At 40.5% G+C, this 16,024-nt stretch overlaps 1 protein-coding gene across 8 annotated transcripts in view; it reads right to left on the reverse strand.

Annotated features, from left to right (window-relative positions):
• mapk10 (mitogen-activated protein kinase 10) overlaps positions 1 to 16,024 on the reverse strand; it is a 32,227-nt gene that overhangs the window by 10,703 nt on the left and 5,500 nt on the right. For 5 of the 8 annotated variants that reach the window (XM_031859901.1, XM_031859900.1, XM_031859904.1 and 2 more), the window contains exons 2-8: positions 11,252 to 11,323; positions 10,026 to 10,195; positions 5,441 to 5,570; positions 4,895 to 4,953; positions 4,298 to 4,436; positions 3,551 to 3,716; positions 2,658 to 2,729 (exon numbers count right to left, since the gene is read on the reverse strand). In XM_031859901.1, coding sequence (XP_031715761.1) covers positions 2,658 to 2,729; positions 3,551 to 3,716; positions 4,298 to 4,436; positions 4,895 to 4,953; positions 5,441 to 5,570; positions 10,026 to 10,195; positions 11,252 to 11,323 — 808 coding nt within the window. Of the gene's footprint in view, positions 1 to 427; positions 500 to 2,657; positions 2,730 to 3,550; positions 3,717 to 4,297; positions 4,437 to 4,894; positions 4,954 to 5,440; positions 5,571 to 10,025; positions 10,196 to 11,225; positions 11,324 to 16,024 lie in introns of all 8 variants that reach the window. The other 3 variants (XM_031859908.1, XM_031859903.1, XM_031859902.1) reach the window with 3 other exon arrangements.

A 16,024-nucleotide genomic window follows, 5' to 3' on the forward strand; every position in this document is an offset into this window, starting at 1 on the left:
CCCCCCCCCCCCCCCCCCCCCTTCCCCCCTCCCCCTCCCCGTGTTCTCACAGTGGTTGCCAGAGGCAGTTAGCTGCCAGGGCCACCAGAGATCCCCGTTACTTCATCTTGCTGGAACGCTGCACACTTCCACCTCCTTTTTATCTCCGTTGCACATTGGCCATGATCCACCCACGGTTCAGAGAGGCAATTCTTTTCTCATCCACTAAGGTTCTTATCCATGGCTAAGATGGTTTCACTCAGACAGCGAGGAGGTGTCAGTGCAAAAAAGCGTGACACGCCACTGTGTTCGGAGGTATTCATGTCTGGAATCATTATGCACCAGAACGTAACTTAACTTGCCCTCTAGAAAATGCTGTGGAGTTTCTTCGATATTCAGGTTTACATGTGAGACAGAGTGAGAGAAGGGCTGAAGGTCGGAAGGATACGGTCAGTCCCAGGGAACAGCACTGTCCCTCTTATCACCTCTCCAAAGATGCAGCCGACTGACCACATGTCCACTGGGGTCAAACACACAGGCACATGCACACATACACACTCGCATTATAAATCACTCTTCTCTCTCCTCAATGACTTACGTATAAGTACATCAAAATACAAGTTTTCCTCTTGTATCCCTCATTCATTACTTGCTAAAAATGTGTCCAAAAATAATTTTATACTGCGGAACACAGATCTATGAGTCAAGGGGGAAAGAGTAGGGTCCCAATATGTCCCATGAGTCACTTCCTTCATGGTCTCTTTACATTTCTGCTTACATTACAGCTCTGATTTATACATTTCACCCTCATCCTCCCCCCCCCCCCCCCCACAAAGTGGGTGAGTGAGTTGAGTGCGGAGGCCAACCTTTGAGCGATCCAATCAAATGTGTGGAATTCAATTTAAATCCCTCTTATTCATTACTAATTATATTTCACATACGCCGTGTCACTCAGAAATACACCACAATACTGAAGCTGAAGACACTGTGGCTTGGCACTTTATAAAGTAATAACAAATATGAGTAATGCATTCCTAAAATTAAGCAACATGTTGCTACTTCTGCAACATGAGAATATGCATTGCAAGCCACCTCTTAGCTGGGCATTTTACCAGTAATTACGCGTCAGCCAAACCCAAAATACAACTTGAGTGTCCTTCCCATCACTCCATAGCCACTTATTTAACACGCTGTTGTACTAAATGGCCATCGAACACACAGCCACCCTGAGGCTCACTGTGCTGCAGCCCGTGCAGACAGACTGCTCTTCTATGTCTTCATTTGACAGACACTCAGGAAGGAGCAGATAACTTCAGCCGGGTCAATACTTCAGGTCGGAAAGTCTATGAAGTAAATTAAGATTAGCAAGGACAGGGTACCAGTCCAGGAACTGATCTATAAGCAGAAGATTAACAAAAATATGCATGATTACAGTTCATTGATCTACAGTAAGACAGGAAGGAGTGTTGGGTGATAAGAACTTCAGGTCGTTGCGAGAGCAGAGACAGAGGGGGAAAGATAGTGCAGAGCTCATTGCAAGGGTTTTCTACTTCTCCAGAGCATTAGTCTTTGTTCAGGGATGGAGAGACCACAGTATTAGTCACAAGCACCTACAGTCACACACGGCTTATCTGAACGGTGCATTCATAATTTTACAGAAAGAGGCTGGTGATATTCTATATTTTTGGTGTTGTCAACAAATCCCATGAAAATACATAAATAATACATAAAAATCAATATAACTGATTTCAGCCTTGCATCATAATGCTTCCCCATCATGGCAGCTGTCTTGACTTTTTTTTGCTGACATGCTAACAGTCTACGCCTTTAACATTTCAACTTTCCTCACACCACCAAGTGAGTTCAAGTAAGCTGCTACATGAGCTCAAAAATGATTAATTCACTGAGTGCTTTAATAACTGACTCACATATTTGGGCACCCTCAGATGGCAAGATGTACATCCCCTTTAAACACATGTGCACAAACTCAGCATCGGGGACTATTTATCCAAATCTGAACAACGTCATCTTGGAGATTATAGCCCACTCACTGCTGGGGAACACACCAGGTAGCCCTCACAAAAACTCTCCAGATGGCACACTAGAGAGAAGACTCCCTCTTGCCAAAATATGAGACTGAGTGAAGCTTAAGATTCAAATATACTGACTTGAGAACAAGAGTGTACAAGGCTTATTTTATGATGTTATTGCAGGTTGATTTAAAAGCGTTAAAAGGGGACATGTGTTATAAAGACATGATGTGAGTGTGGTTTAGTTCACCTCAGTTACACACAGAGAACATCAGGCCAGGTACAGAATATTCTTCAAAGTAAATGTGACTAAGAAATGGAAAATTATGGAACTAAAGTAAAAATTGACCAAGATACGAAATTATGTTCTGGTTATTACTGTATGAATTAAACATTTACATTATTTCCAGGAATAAAGGACGACATGCCCGTAGCTACTATATTTAATTATTCCGAACGCTCCAAGCACTTGACTCTAAGAGTGTTTCAGAAGGCAGTAATCCATCTTGAGTCAGACACTTGAAACCCACCATGGCTGGTCGTATTTAAAACAAAGAATGATTGATTTTTTTAATTCATCCCACATTATATAACAGCAGACACAAACCCAAGAACAAAAATAGTGTTACCATCAGATAACAAGGATACAGTCCCGCCCAGGGAAGAGGATTTTGTGGCGCACCATTTCTCCCATAATGCACCCCACCGACCATAAATCCACTGCAAGCACAGAGGTGACAGAAAGACGAAGGAGGGAGCAAAAGAAAAGAGAGGAAGGCAACGGTTAGTGTTAGACACATCAAGCTTTCTGGGAGAGGCAACGGTGATTAGCTGTCATTCAGTGAGGGGGAATTAATTAGTGAGACGCGTGTGACACAGAGATAAACTTGAATGAAATAGATATAGACAGAGGGAAGAAGATGAGCAGAAGCAGAGGACTAACAAGCGGCAGGCAATTCAAAAGCCTTGGAGACTACAGGCTTCTACGTGGGAGGAATATGGCTAATGAGTCATCGCTTAGGCTGGCATTCAATCACAGGTCTGATGTTCTGGGGGATTCTAATCAGTGACTCATAGCGCCAACACTTCAATTAACTTCAGCTCGTTTGCAAAGACTCCACCAGATGTGTTTGTAAGTTTCACAGATAATTGGGATCATTAATAGGTCACACTTTTACTGATCATTAATGCTCATGAAAAGTCAAACAATGATATATATTTTCTACAAGAAGCTCCAGCTCTTTGTTCTTCTGCAGGTAAGTCGCTGGTTTAAAAATGAGTTACATACAGCTCACATAGACATACTGATGCTATAATGTGATTCGACACTTAAAATGACTTTGTAACACAACTGCTTCAAAGGTGTTGAGTACAGGTAGATGTTGGCTGCCAAAGTTGTTTTGACTGACTGTGGCAAAGGGAATGTCAGACTTGTTGTGTGCATTAACAAAGACAGCAAACAATAGAATCAGTCCAGTGTTATTCTGCTTTAAATATGTCTAAATTTGATGAAACCAGACTTAATTATGATGCATTCTCACCATTCTCTTTGTACCCCATGCCTAGGATAACCTCTGGGGCTCTGTAGTATCTAGTCACCACATAAGGAGTCATCATGAAGCTGGTGCCTGCGGTCCTGGCCAGACCAAAGTCCAGGATCTTCAGGGTGCAGTCTGACTTCACCACTATATTGCTTGGTTTGAGGTCCTGGAGATGGGAAAAGACTGGTGTGAGAAACTGTATATTTTGGTCACAAACACTCTTTTCTGTTGACAAGTTTCAATGATCTCTGGTATGTTACTTATTTAGCATGTAAATTAACATTGTCAAATACAATGTCTGAAATGGTACATAGTGAAACTGGAGGCAATGATTTGGTAGTACTCAGCTTTATTTATTTTTTTATAGTAATGATAACTTTTATCTCCCAATCTGGAATTGCCTTCACCCTGTGCACTTTGGCAATGTGTCTGCTTAACCACTGTTGACATCGTTCCCCTTGTGTAGATGCTTTGGTAAACCAGTTAAATCTCCTGTTGCATTGACATAGACATGATCCCTCACAGGCTTCCCACCCTGTGAACCCTGCCAGATGTGTTTGCTGGGACACCCAGTGAAGACCGAAGCGCCAGAGATTAAAACCCATGTCTCCTCTGTGCCTTTGATTGCCAATAAACAAGGTGACAAATTGTATGGCTACTGATGTTTGACTACAAATTACCAAAAAAACACACAACCCAAACCATATTCAGTAGTTACACAAAAAACTGTGGGGTTTTCTTTCGTACCCTGTGAATAATGCCGGCTGAGTGCAGATGTTTGATACCACACAACATCTGGTAGAGCAGGTAGGACATTCTCTCGTGGTCAAGCTCCATCTGAATCACCTGGCACAAGTTGGCATCCATCAGCTCCATCACTAGGTACCTGAGAACATATTTATGAATGGGTGACAGACTTATCAGTTGAGTGTTTGATGAGTTATTGGATGAAATGTTCAATAAAATATTTTACAATAATAGCGCTCCGTGAAAGTCATAAACTGTGCATTCCTACCATTTTCGGCAGAAAAAAGTGCCACAAAGACACATGAATCCCTCTGCAGTACTATTTACCTGCATGAGATTGCTCTAAACGTGAACAGGATACCTCCGCTCGGATTACACCTCCAGTACTTTCACTGAATACAGTCCAGTGGTTGTATTCTCACAACTGCAGGTGCGAAGGAGTACCACGCACATAATACATAGTTAAATCAGTCCCCTTTTGTTAATTTGGGATACAATTTAAATGAAAACAAGTAGCCTTTTTTGCCTGTTACATGAGCTAAATTTATATTTTTCATGGAAATGTAATTATGCGTAGAAAGGTTTTACTATACTCACACATCCTGGAAGTCCTCTAATGATTTCTGTGGTGTGAAGACATTTAATAAACTGATGATCTGAAAGAGAGAAGAGCACGGAGAGGATTAACACATAGCAGTGACAGTAAATATACACACACATCTGAGTGGCAGTAATGGACGGGGATACGAGTTGGCATGATGACCATAGTGAAGGACGCCGCTGAGTAAGAGACAGAAGTAAGTTGTAACAAAAGAGAGGGGATAAGCATGAAGTAGAGGAAAAAGAGACGGAGAAGAAGGAAAGAGGTCAAACATGTGGCACTGGAGATTACATTCATGCCTTGAAGTGCTCTCCGTTTCACTCTTCTGCCAGTTCGGTACATTTCTGGAGGCATCGAATTTAGCACAGTCACAACGTCGCAGTCGCTCGTCTCAGTTTTGTAGCGGAGGGATTTATTGAGAACCAAAAATAGACACCGACTGGGGTATGACTTGAAACTGTGCTTCATTCTGACAATGGATACATTTTCATTATCCCTGCATTCTTCCCTATTCCCTGTTACCCCTCAGCTGAATCACTTACATTTTTGTGATTGACACATTTCATGAGCACCAACTCCCGGTATGCCCTCTTGGCATGGGTCTGGTTCTGGAAGGGTCTGCTCAGCTTCTTGATGGCTACATTTCTGTCCAGGACAGCATCATAGCCAGCACTGCAGAATAAAAAACAAAACAATTTTCCATTATTATTTATGGCTGGATGAATCACTTCGCAAGATGCTGTGACGATCCACCCTGAATGTCATTGGTCACAAAAACAAAATGATACATGAAAATAGATGACAGATGTTTTGAATTTTATCTGGAAAATTTTTTTTTTTTTTTCTTTAGAGGTATGATGTTGTCAGCAACAAAGAAACATTCAAATCAAATTTAATTAATGGGGCTGTTAAGATGAATATAGCAAAAGCATTTTTTCAGCAATTAAATAAATAAATTAAGATTCATCTCAATTTTAGCACAAGTAACTAATTTAGGGTGTTCACATTATACGACTACAAGGCTATCAGTGGGAAGAGCCACATGGCAGCCGTGAATGCAACTCCAGGAAGTCACCGTGACTGGCCAAGAAATAGTCACGCACATTTTACGGCTCCTGGCAGTAGCTTCATATTCATGTGCAAACATGAAAGCGGCATCGATCTTCTCATCTAACTTTCAGCAAGAGAGCACACTTCCCAGAATGTTGAACTGTTCCTTTAATTCCACATTCAGACGCTACAGCCTACCATACATGTTGACTTCTCCCATTTCCAATCATTAGTATGAAATATCTGTTAATATGATTATACTTGATTATAATGTGATGAGCATTATTGATGTTGCTGTATTATATATACAACAATAAATAGTGCGATGCAGTGAAATAGAGGGGATATTGTTAGTTATAGATTCATTATTTATTTTATCCACATAGTGGCTCAACCCATTTTGCAGGTCATTACAGCAAAGTGAGTTATCTGCTGACGGAACACAAACCCCACCTCTGAAGAACCTTTGGAATTTTGCCTCTCTGTGTAGATTTATGTTTGTTTCCAATAAAAAGCACAGCAGTGCCTAGACGAGAAACGGCCGCCATCAAGATGCATATCGCATTCTCTGCTATATTTCTCAGCTATATCTTAGACTGTGCCCTTTCTGATAAATTCTCCCTAAAAAATGCTACAAATTGAGTTTCAATGCTGTGGGCAGGCTTCCTGCAGCCTTAATCATAAGACACTCTGTGTGGGTTTGCGGATGGCTGGGTGGGTGGGATACAACCGTGGTTCGTCATGTCTCTGGAGACTGCAGGCCAGGGATAGTGTGTGACCATGGAAACAGTGGAGCCTTCATAAAAGCATTGATCCAATGGGGATTTGAGCCTGTCATCACTTTTCAGGCTGAGTGAAAGATGATGTCATGACCAGCTAAACTACTTAAAGCCTTCATCCCTCCTAAGACGCTTCTGAAAGCTCCTCCTGACCGAGCACACAAGTCAGAAGGGCAGAGATTTGCACAGATTGGGATGTTTGTGGGCGACATCATTGGCAGATTGAGTCAGAGCTGCGCCGGTGATACAAGTGTTCCCTCATTATCATGTGCTCAGCCTTTACAGGGGCAAGAATTGTCTGATTGCATAACAAAGGCAGAATGCACACTTACTGTACTTACTGTTGATAATCTGTTGGGTAACTCCCTGCTTGTTTGCATATTGTGATTTATACACAAGCGCACGTATGTTATAACTCTGGCACCTTCTTTAAAAGTAGCAATGGATTCCTGACTGACTGCAAGGTAAACGTAACTTGAAATCTTTCCCCTCTCTTGAAATGATACGGCTCCTGGCAGTAGCTTCATATTCATGTGCAGACATGAAAGCGACATCGATCTTCTCATCTAACTTTCAGCGGGAAAGCACACTTCCCAGAATGTTGAACTATTCCTTTAATACCATCAATGCTGACTTCTGCCGTTTCTAATCATTAGTACGAAATGTCCGTTAACATGATTATAATAATGTGATGAACATTATTGATAGTGCTTTATTATAAACAATAATAACTAGTGCAATGCAGTGAAATAGAGGGGGTAGTGTTGGTTATAAGTTCATGGTTTCTTTTATCCACATAGTGGCTCAACCCATTTTGCAGGTCATTACAGCAAAGTGAGTTCTCTGCTGACTGAACACAAACCCCACCTCTGAGAACATTTGGAATTTTGCCTCTTTGTGTAGATTTATGTTTGTTTCCGGTGAAAAGCACAGCAGTGCCTGGACGAGAAAAGGCCGCCATCAAGACGCCATGCACATCGTTTGAATATATTTTTGAATCGGTTGTGTTTGCAGTCATTTTAGCCTCTGAGTCCTGTAGGTTTAGTGTCTGTTGTGTTTTGGTATGTTTTCCATTGTAATGGTATCTGTTTGTACTTGTATTATATTTGTAGCAAACTTTTTACTTGCTGCCCATCTTTACCAGGATTCCTTGGCAGAAGAGATATTGCATCTCAATGGGACTTCTGGTTAAATAAAGGATAAATTCAATAACTGCAGGTAGAAAAAAAAATCAACTGTCCGTGCAAAATCAGACAGATGTTAGATGAAATGATGTCATCCAATTGGGGATTATGCTGATAATAATGCACAGTAAGCACATCACTCTACTAATTTGATCATCACATTATGTCACAATAATTCTTCCAACATGAATATACTGTATGTCACGGTCTCATGGTACGTTGCTGATGTGCTGGTTTACATTTAAATGAGACTATTTCCATAGTGTGTCCCGTTTGATCTCTATAATCAGTAGAATATTACATCTGTCTTTGGGGTTTCATGTGGTTTGGTCGTGGTAATACCGTCACCAGATGACACCAGATGACAGCTGTATAGGCAGAGCCAAGCAGCACACAGCAGAGCAGGTTAAATTAGATTTGCACTGTCTCCCTGCCATCCATATCCCTCAAATGGGCACAATCCCAGCATTAGCAGCTCCAGCCTGCCCAAGCTCCTTTGCAAATGCACAAAATTGCTTTGGAGCGGAAGGAGAGAAGGGTTGAGGGCATGGGAAGCAAAGGAAGGACAATGAAAGAGGGCAAATGGAGGGCAAGGGGGTTTGGAGTGTTGAGAGCCAGTGATTCTTTAAACACTCTATAAGAAACATAGATACAAAACATGTCAACTTGGCTCATCCCAGGAAGGTTCTGAGGCAGCTATATCACCACAGTGACACCTCATTAACATAAATATAACTTATAGATCTATTTGGTCATTTGACTGTAAGATGCATTCCTTTAAGTGGAGCCTTGGCAGCGGCACCGCTGCATTCTGACAGGGCAGGCGTGAGATGAATTACAATGAATATGAGCTCTCTCTGCAATCCGGATTAAGGATTCACGTAAGTGCCCATCTTGTTAGGCCTTTACAGACCACACATCCATATTCTGTAACAACAGATACAGTAAGTCATCAGCTCATAGCACTGGAGCGGATATGAGCCTATAGTGAATCCAAATATCATAAACAACCTGCACCACACATTTATGATTAAATCATGCCAGAATGCTCATCCTGATTATATATTGTGATTGTGATGCTTATTTTTCTTTATACAATATTTGCAACTTTTTTCTGACTTTTTCTTTTAAACACTACTGATATTTTTGACACTTTCTTTGCTGAAATCATTTTTTAATTCTCTTGTCGCCTTATTTATTATTTACCCCTCTGACCTTCTAAATTCGACCGTAAAATAAATATCATAAGCCTATTTATAAGTTCATGAGAAGAAACAGGTGCGCTTCTCAGTTGGGGGCTCAGCTTCAAAAAGGTCCATCAGGTCTGTCAATCAGTTGCAATTAAAATTCATCAAAACGATCAAGACATGAAAAGATTCTATTGATTTTTTTACCACCGGATTGACGTCATTTTCCTGAATTCCTTTTTTGGAAAGAAAGATTACTACTTCATTACTTTGTGACTTAGCTGAAGCCTAAACAGTGCTTTCTAACAAGTTAATCACAATTATATGTACAGTTATAATTGATGATAGTTTTGAATACAATTGTTTTGTGCCTGATCACAATCTAAAATATTCCTGTTCATCTTCATCAGAAAAACTGAAATTATTCTCATTTATTTGCCCTCTTAAAGGAACCTCTATCTATTTGCAAATACAGAATTAAAACCCAAAGTAGGAAAAAAAAGATCCTTCAAAGAAATGAAACTTTTCTAAATGCACAAGCTTTACGGTGAGCTGATTCATTCTCTTTCACTTTGCACATCACAACATTTCTTCAAAGATGAGTCACATGGCTGCATGCAGTGCTTTCAGATGTTATGACTGTCAGGCATAATGGAGGCACGTCAGGGTTTCAGGAGAACTGAAATCATGTCTTTCCAATTGCCAAATGAATTATCAAACTTTATACAATTTTCTAAAATTACGTTTGCAGCCCCTCACAAACAAAACGGTGAAAAACAATAAGCAGGCGTTCTCCTCCCATTAATAATCTCCCACAGCAATAAACTACAAGATAATTAGAAAACAACTAACAGCTAGATGAGATAATCAAATAGCGTGATATGATGTAAAACAGGACATAAAAGAGACGCGCTGTTGAGCACTTACCAGACAATTCCCTGAGCTCCAGAGCCAATGGGCTTTAAATTCTGGTAACGTTTTAAAACTGTGAAAGTGGAGTCTCCCACTTCCACGCTGTAGAACTGGTTGTCCACTTTGCTTTTACTCATGTTGTAATGTTTGGCGATATATGACACATCCACTTGTTTTCCAAAACCCTGCATGAAGCAAAATCAACAAGAGAGATTATGTTAGTGATGCTGAAGAAAATGTGTGCGTTTACTTACCTGGCAAGTAATAAAACATCTGCAAGGGAATCATGAATTTACACAACAACAGTAAAAGATAAAATTCATGTTTTACAGTTTATGTTATCAAGATATTATTGTTAATCAATCAACCATGAATAAAAGAGTTACAACAACAAAGTGTGTGTCAGGGGATAACAGGTAAAACTGGAGAGGTAGTAACAACAGGACGGGACATACGGTACAGTTGAGTTTACACTGTTTCCATGCAGACATCTAAACTCTGTCACTAATGTCTTTACTGTATTCACTGCACAAATTACATTATTCTTTTATGAATGTGCACACAATAATAATCAGGCTATAATTACTTGGGCAGTGCAGTCGAACAAACGGTGCCACAACAGAAATACCAGCTAATTACAGACGGGGTAATTACAACGCGGCTCACACACCAAACAAAGCTGCGCCACCGTGCATCACTGAGGGGCACAAGTTTGAATAACTTCCCACAAACGCCATGAAAAATGAATATACGTGATGTAATACGTTTAAATTCACCATGGCTGGCAAGTCATTTCGAAGCTATGATCCGATTATTACAACACATTGGACTGCAGGCCTTTACTGTACAGCCAGCTATAGTGGCTATTGCACATAAAGCTAACACATGCAGGTGTAACGCAGACATCCCATGCAAAGCGCCTTAATAGTTTGAGCTACAGCGGAATAGCCTGTAGAAAACCACGCGGTCCTCTCACACACAGACTTGTGCTATAGACTGAACAGTTAAAGAAATCACATCCCTACGGGAGTTTTGTTTATACACTGTCACAACTCAATAGGAGACGGGCTATTAAGCTTCAGCACCGTTTTGTCTTTAGTTAGGATCTCAGTGTTAGTGCATTAAACTAATTATCAACACTCACTTTTGACACGGAGAAGCACAACAAATATTACAACATATAGGTCAATGAAGGGGAAATGGAAGTCAATGTACCTTTTTTACCTGTAAGGAACACACACCTGACAAAAAGCTATCTTCACATCCAGGATGGGTTGGCTGCAGTTATATAAGAAATGTCTGCTCATAAATACCTGCAAGACACAAACAGAAGAGAGCCAGAGTCAAGTTTCATGTAGACATTAACAGGAACAGCAATTCATCACGTATATACAGTAAATATGTATATACATAATAACTGTACTCTACAGAGTATAGTGGTACATGCAGTAACATCTGGATTTAACCTGAATCACTTGCTACGCTGCATAAAACATACAGTAGAGAAGTTTTATTAACATGTGCACAGTGATGGAATAGCTGTTTGGGTTCATGTACTTCCATCTTTCCTGGTGAGGGATTGAATTTGCTGTTGTGTTCTCTCTACTCTCTCCCCATCATTCTCAATAAAAGTGAGAAAACCAACATGTCGCCACTACCCACTCCACTGGAATGGACCCAATATAATCGATTCTTCATCAGAGCACAACATAGCACGGCTACCTCGACCCAATGTCTTTGTGTTTCAAGAAGCTGGTGTGACCTGAATATGGCTGGTGCTATCGAGGAGTGAAAAACAAGATGACGTCCTAGCCAACAAGTGTACTCTGTCATTACTCTCCATATTCTTTTTCTTCCTTTTCTTGTTACTGTCTCACTGCTAAACTAAGCTGGCTGTACCTTCGTGATTAGCATACAACCATAAGAGTGGTCTCGATCTTCTCATGAGCTTATTTAAAAAAAATGTAGAGCTACTCCTTCAAAACAAATGACAGCTGTATCCCTTTGAAAGAATGCAAACATGTGCTGCGTGTCTATTGATTATTCAAAGTAATGAAGTCTGTGACTTATGAGTTGTGCGATCCCATACATTAGTGAGAGATTTCAATCTTAGCACCGCAAATACATATAAAAATATCAACAATCTAAACTCATTAACCTATTCAACCTTATAAAGCGGTTTCACAGGGTTACATTTAATACTGCTATCACACAAGAAGCTAACTTTTAAAAAGAATGAACCATCAGGCGTTGCATTTGTATAAAGTAGTGTAGTAAGTTTTGGCAAAGCTGGGAGGCTGTCACTGTGAAGGAGCAGCTAATGGGTCAATTTGGTTTAAATGTAAATTTTCACATGTATGCTTAGCTTTTTTGTTGGGTGATCAGTTCAAACGAGTGTGAGGGAGGAATAAAGAGGAAAGGAAGCGCTGAACGACTGTGGCACCAACGTTAGGCAGGAGCAAGATATCCTGCAGCGATCACCCGCAATGACTCTGCTTCAAGGGTTTTCCAGGTAATGAAGCCCTCAATGTGCTGATGATCATGTCTGAATAAATTGATATGTGATGTTCATAAAAATAGTAGTGAAGCCATTTTTGCTGGCCTATAGCGAGAGTGGTCGTGTGGTCATAAAACAGCGACAAATGTTCCCAGAATCTAGAATAGCAGTTGAAAGGTTGTGGCTTTGCAATTTTGCTCTCAGGAGGTGAATTTAGGACTTTCTGGACCCAAATGTATCACTTAGCTCCACCGGTCCTCTAATAATGTCAAGGCTTTAGTGGCAAGGCTTTAGGAGGCTTTAGGAGGGTGGCATTAAAAAAGAGATGTGGGACACAAAGGTGTGAGATTTCTGGTTTGGCCTATTTAGTCAGACCATTTACTTTTTACCTTTGCAGTGTCAAAGTACAGTGATGGCTGACATTGCTGCATTTTGCCACTGGGTGTGCTTCTGTGTGAGCCGTATGTCGAGCAATTTAAAGAGTGTATTACCAGAAGAACTATAATAATCATACACCGACTGAAATGAGAGAAAAGTGGGAAAAAGAACAGAATAAAAACGTGAGCAGGAGACACGAGAGAGAAATGATACAGAAGGGTACAGTTATGAGGAAAGAGTGTCCACACATCAGTTACAATCCCTCTGTCCACTGTTGTAATTTCACATCACAGCTGTATGTTTGACATGACAAACATCTCTGCCGCCACCAGCGCAATATTTGCTATTAATCTAACTGGTCAACACTGAATACCCCCCCACCACCTTGCTAGCTACGTCTATATGCCATCTGCGTACATAACACACTAAACCTCTCACAAGGCTAAAATGTTTGTCGTCCAGCAGTAAACATTGTAATACTTTAAACAGCTCCCAGATCATCACCAGGATATTAGGCTGAACGTACGTAGCTCGCTAGTTAGCGTTACAGTCATAAAAATAAAAATAAATGAGCAGAACCATAAAACCACGCAGCATCTTAACTGGATGAAGACCGTAAACAATTTGCTTTTGGAGCTGTTTACAAAGCTTAACAATAATGAGTGAGGAAGCGACTGATTGCCATGTCATGAAAAAGAAAAATTGTAATTATCGAGAACGTTTAATCGTGAAGCTGCTACGGAAATCACAAATCAAAGCACGCTATGGCTATTTACTCCCTTTGTGAAGCCGACAACAGATTCTGTGTTAGCTTGTTCAACCCTCTGACCAGATTCTGCTGATAGTGGTCATCGTTGTTGAAATGCTGCTCTGCTTGCAGCTAACACTAGACTCAGCGCCATTCTTTAAAATGCCCATATATCATTCTGACTACAATACGTCTCCTCAGTACAAGCCAATGCCAAGTAATAGAGAGGCTGAGTTCCCCTTTTCTACAAGAGAGTTGAAGACATATTAAAACATATTCTAACCGATTAGAATTAATCATAATTCACATTCATTTCTAATATACTTAACAAAATCTACAAGATATGAGGATGTAGGGTTTGTTATGTTTTTAACCCCCTTTCAGCTGTGCAAGTGGACTTCTGTAGTCCTGACGTTAAGACTGTGGCTGATTGTCAAAGACTAAAGTCTTTAGTGGTGAGGATCAGTTAGCATCAGGGGCGGGGAAAGACAGACTTTAACTTGAAATGAATAACACACTTACAATTAATGAGAGCTGTGACTGTGTATTTACAACCTGCACCGGTCTTGTCAGTGCTACTACATTGTTTGTTTTGCAATGATTAGAAACCGTAGCGGTTTGTTTTTTTGATTAAATGTTTTCCTTTAATTTACCAAAAAACAGCCAAGTCTTCAACTCTGTGCTTTTTGATACTTGGTTCCACAGCCAAAAAAAAACAAAAAACTAGAATTACCGCCTTGCAGTTGTATGCCTCCACCAATCATTCTAGTTGTCAGTTTACATCCATGTCTGTTCAAAATGTCATCACTTCATAATTTTTGTAAAATTGTCAAGATTGCCGTATTAATTCTTGTGTTATGGCCAAAGACAGGTTTTGTGATGTTACTGTGACCTTTGACCACCAAAATCTATTGAGAACATCCTTAAGTCTAAGTTGAGGTTTGTGCCAAAGTTGAAGAAATTGCCTCGAGGCTGAGATATCCTGTAAAAGGTATTAAATAGCTTTTGCATTATCTGAGCAACAATTAATCTTTCTTAAAGGTTTTCCCTCCTGTATACTTGCTCAGGAGTGTTGCTTAGTGTTGCATCAGAGTTTATAAAGCAACAGTCATCTGTGGGATGTACTGAAGTTTTGAAAACTTTGCAGTATATATTTTTCAGAATGTGCTGGTTTCCCTTCCTGTGGAATTGACTGTCTGATGGTGCATTTTAAATTTACCAGCCTGTGACCACAAACTTAAAGCTCATCGTAGTCTCTGTCGCTCACAAACACATTCAGACACAAATGTATTGCACAATTACAAAAGGCCGGGTCTGTTAAACTGATGAGACAACCCGACTGAAAATTGAAAAAGAAAAAGACAAGAGAGGAGGTTTTTAATTATCTGGAATGGTGTAATGCTCATTACTGATACAGCACACCATTAATCTCCAGTGCTGCATGGACTTGCTGATGCTGAATTGTGCTGGTGTATGTGTGTATGTGTGTGTGTGTGTGCTCTGCAGTTGTGGCTGGTCCTTGGTTTTTGGATGCTGAACATTCTGTTACACCCGCCATCATGGGAACAAGAGTGCCTCAGGCAAACCAATGATCACTCTATATACTGGGTCCCGTCGTGCAGCAGTAGCTCTTAATCCCAGCACGATCTACCGTGGCACACGTTCAGTTCTCTGTTTCACCTGAGTTTACTGCACACTGATATGCACCTGGCAACCAAGGTGCATATCAGCCTCTGATTGGATGGCTGAAGGACCAGGATTGAGAGCCACTACTGTTAGAAAATGTGATGATAGTGTCCAATGTCATCAAACTGTTATGAGCTAATGCAATAGCTTCCCAAATGTTTTTTTTCCCACCAGGTGAATAGTTTAAATCAGCTACTTTTGTTGTCTTACTTACTAGTTTAAATCACCTATTAGCTTAGCTGAATTGATTCTATTATTGTTAATATTGGATTTTAATTTATTTAATTAGTAGCCACCAGCAATAGTGACCTTGCAGCCATGTTACCAGGGGTATAATGACAATTTTGTAGTTCCTTACGCCAAGTGGGAGATATCGTTGGTGTCAGAAATTCACCAATATCGCCGCGTCTGAGGCCGGTTTCACCCACTGAGCTCTTAATCACGGCCAGCATGAACGCAGTATTATCAAACAAGGCCAAAGGAAATCATCGGGCAAAGGTGAATGTGCTTGTAATTAGACACAGGACATTTCTATCTTATCAAACACAAGTGTAACTAATAACATTACAATGGCTGCATTCCATTTAGTTGTGCCAGAGACAAGGGGGCCTGCTACGACCCCTTTTCACGGCAGACATTTTGACTTATAGCAGGTTAAGCACAGGTGTTATCAATGACATGTTAGTGCTCCAGAAAGACATATCA

This window comes from Anarrhichthys ocellatus, unplaced genomic scaffold (assembly GCF_004355925.1).
Source record: "Anarrhichthys ocellatus isolate YVR2014 unplaced genomic scaffold, GSC_Weel_1.0 scaffold23, whole genome shotgun sequence".
Classification (NCBI taxonomy): Eukaryota; Metazoa; Chordata; class Actinopteri; order Perciformes; family Anarhichadidae; genus Anarrhichthys; species Anarrhichthys ocellatus.